Source organism: Grammomys surdaster, unplaced genomic scaffold (assembly GCF_004785775.1).
Source record: "Grammomys surdaster isolate TR1022 unplaced genomic scaffold, NIH_TR_1.0 724, whole genome shotgun sequence".
NCBI lineage: Eukaryota > Metazoa > Chordata > Mammalia > Rodentia > Muridae > Grammomys > Grammomys surdaster.
The window spans coordinates 302,131-305,424 of NW_021605143.1; the positions used below are offsets into that span (position 1 = coordinate 302,131).

The 3,294-nt window shown below is 48.2% G+C and overlaps 1 protein-coding gene across 1 annotated transcript in view; it reads left to right on the top strand.

The window, feature by feature from the left end:
• Krt80 (keratin 80) overlaps nt 1-3,294 on the top strand; it is a 22,177-nt gene that overhangs the window by 11,351 nt on the left and 7,532 nt on the right. The window contains exon 4 of the mRNA XM_028782246.1: nt 281-376. Coding sequence (XP_028638079.1) covers nt 281-376 — 96 coding nt within the window. The remainder of the gene's footprint in view (nt 1-280; nt 377-3,294) is intronic.

Genomic DNA, 3,294 nt, shown 5'->3' on the forward strand with positions numbered 1-3,294 from the left:
TCCCTCCATCATGGCCCTCCCTCCATCATGGCCCTCCCTCCATCATGATCCCCTGCCCTTGTCACTAGCATCATCCACTTACCTTGATACCTAAGCAAAGCCCTCAGGACCTGGGCTATGGGACCAAGAGACAGGAAGGCCAAGTAGCAGCCTGCCCCTTTCTCCAGCCTCACAGGCAGACTCCCTCTGTGTATCATCCCCCTCCCCTGACTCCACCCAACTCCCGCCCTGAGCCCTGACTTCCTTAGTCTCCACCTCTCACCTCCACTCCCAACTCCAGGACCTAGATGCTGAGTGTCTCCGACGAACTGAACTGGAAACCAAACTCAAGGGCCTGCAGGGTTTCCTAGAGCTGATGAGAACAGTCTATGAGCAGGTGAGGAAACACAAGGGGAGATCTTGGGATGTTTAGCAGTCACTATTTCCAGCCAATGACATCACAGCTTCCCCCAGTGCTCTTTGGGTATCAATGGTCCTTACATTTCCCTTTGACACACAGCCTACTTGGTTTGAGCGTCCTGCAGTCCAGTCCATAGCTCTTCTGGCTCTCTGGTGAACAGAGAGCTTCATCCTCTCCTACTCTTGGCTAATTGTAATTTTAAAAATGATATGGCAAATGCAGACAGAGGAGCTTCTAGAACAAAGCCCCATCTATCTCCTAGTTCCTTAGCTGAGCCTGGGAAACTCAAGGGCTTGACTCTTCAGGAGCACTATAACTTCCTGGGCATCCTACCATGATCTGTCTGTCTGTCTGTCTGTCTGTCTACCTATCTATCCATCTATCCATCCATCCATCCATCTACCTATCTATTGATCTATCTCTTTCCATATCACCCATCTAAGGGCTAAGGGTTACAGGCATGGTCCTTGACAGTCATCTACAGTCTAGTAAGAAGTAGAGAGAGCCACTGCTGGGGCTTACAAGGCTCTAAAGCCAAATGCTGCCAGCAGCTGGTGCCAAGCCATAGCAAAGAAACCAAGGTTGCAGCAGAGGTCAGTGTCACGACCACACTGCAAGCAGAGTTCTGCCATTGGCCCCACAGACTTCTGAGCACAGCTTCCCAGCCTGGTAGGAGAGATTGAACTTTTCATCAGACTCAGCACCCCAGAACCCCTGTGGAACTGACAGCCACCTGTGGCTATGGGATGGAGCGTAACAGAGACGAACCCCCACCCTCAGGAGCAATAAGAAGGCCAGCTCCCAGCTGCCCACACCAGCAGCCCTGGAAACCATATTGCCCACCACAGTCCTCTAGACCCAAGATACAACCTTACGGGTTGATTGCTCTTCCCAAGCTCCCTTTGGCTTAGTGTGGGCCAGGCAGGCATCAGGGACCAATCCTTCAGATTCTACACTCTACTATACTCTCTGATGTCTGGCAAACTCAGAGTTCTAAGGCAAAGTGGAGAGCCTGCAACTGAGACCCAGGCAGAAGGAGGCTGGCCATAACCAAACATTACCAGAGATATGCCTAAAGAAACCTTCTGGCTCCCGTGTCAATAGCCAGGCCTGTGAACTCCATTCAGACAGAGCCTCAGCTCTTGGCTCTGTTTTGACTCCTCCTTTTTAGAGTTTCTACAACTCTGGCCAAGCTCTATGTCGCCTCTCTGTGCCTCAGTTTCCACATTTGTAAGTTGAGGAGAACAACAGAAGAGATGCCATGACCGAGGAAATGCTTACAGAAGAGAGCGTTTAACTAGGGCCAGGTTTACAGCTTCAGAAGTTAGCCCATTATCATGATGGCTTCCAACAAGGCCACACCTACTCCAACTAGGCCACACCTCCTAATCCTTCTCAAATAGTGTCACTCCCTGATAACTAAACATTCAACTATATGAGCCCATGGGGACCATCCTTATTTAAACCACCACAGCATCCTTGGCCATCCGTTGCAAGAGTCCTACATATACCCAAGTCACCTGATGCTCAAGTCTCTCACATAAAGTGACACATTGTTTGCATGTGACCTGGGCACCTTTTCCCCTGTATTGTAGAGATACTCGAACTACCAAATACAATGTAAACAGTAGTTCTCACACCATATTGTTTGAGGAACCAGTGGCCAGAGAAACTGCCTGCACATGTCAGTAGCGGGGCAATTTTACCCTCTCTGTGTTTGGCTGAATCCTCTGAGAAGCAGGTGACCACGGAGGCCAGCTGTACATGGTTGCTTCTACTTTTGTGAGTACTGAGGTGGTCAGTGGTCTGGGCACTGGGATGCAGGCTTTATGATCCAATCTGTGCCTGTTGAGAAGAAACCTATTGATCTTTGCCAAAGAGATGCCAGTGAATCCCTAAGCCAGGAATGCTTGTCAGAAATAAAATCCAAGACATGCAGGTGTTTTCTAGAACCCATGTTTGAAAACAGGAATCTGGGATAGGCTATAACTTTTTGGTAGGATGCTTCTCTAGCACCAGGAGACCCCAAGACTCAACCTCTAGTACTGCCCTTCTCCCAAAAAGGGAGAGAAAATTATTTTAATAACATATTTCCCTTAACACAATATATCCAAAATATGAGTGTTTTGATTCTTAATGACTATAAATGTTAGTGGACTGTTTTACTTTTCTTTCTCCTATTAAATGTTCAGAGTCAGGTGTAATCTGAACACTGAGGAGAGAGGCAGGAGGATCGAGAATTCAAGGCCCCAGCCTCTATACACAAGACCTGTCTCAAAAACAAACAAACAAACAAACAAAAAAGCACACACTCAAAAACATTTAAAGTCTGAAGCACACTTTACACTCACAGTAACTCATCTCAGTCAGATGAGTCACGTCCCATGTGCTCCACAGCCACTGATAACGACCGTCCCTTCCTGGACAGAGCAGGCCTGAGCAAAGGGAGGTAGAGGCCACAGCTCCCTCTCATGATAGGAAAACATAGTGGACTATGGGTAGCTCTTGGAGGCCTGGACACTTGAGTATCAACTTTGGGTTTGATCAGAAAAGTCTTGTGTTATAGACCTATATCCTATCCATTTCAAAAAAGGGGGAGGAGCCCTCCTCTCTCTCCAACACCAGGGAGCACATAGCTGGGTGCCTACAAGGCCATTTCCAGACAGCTGGGTGGAACCCACTGGTCTCCTCTGCAGTATGCATGGGATCTGCATGTATGTAGTCTCAGTACTGCCTACCACACCCAGAAGGATTTAGATAACAACGGAGTGAGTACAGATTTGAATTGAAAGCAGCCAGATTTAAAACCTGGCTCAGTAACTATGGGATCCAGCTGGAGCAGGAGCAGGTTGCTTTAATACCTCTCTCTCTCTCTCTCTCTCTCTCTCTCTCTC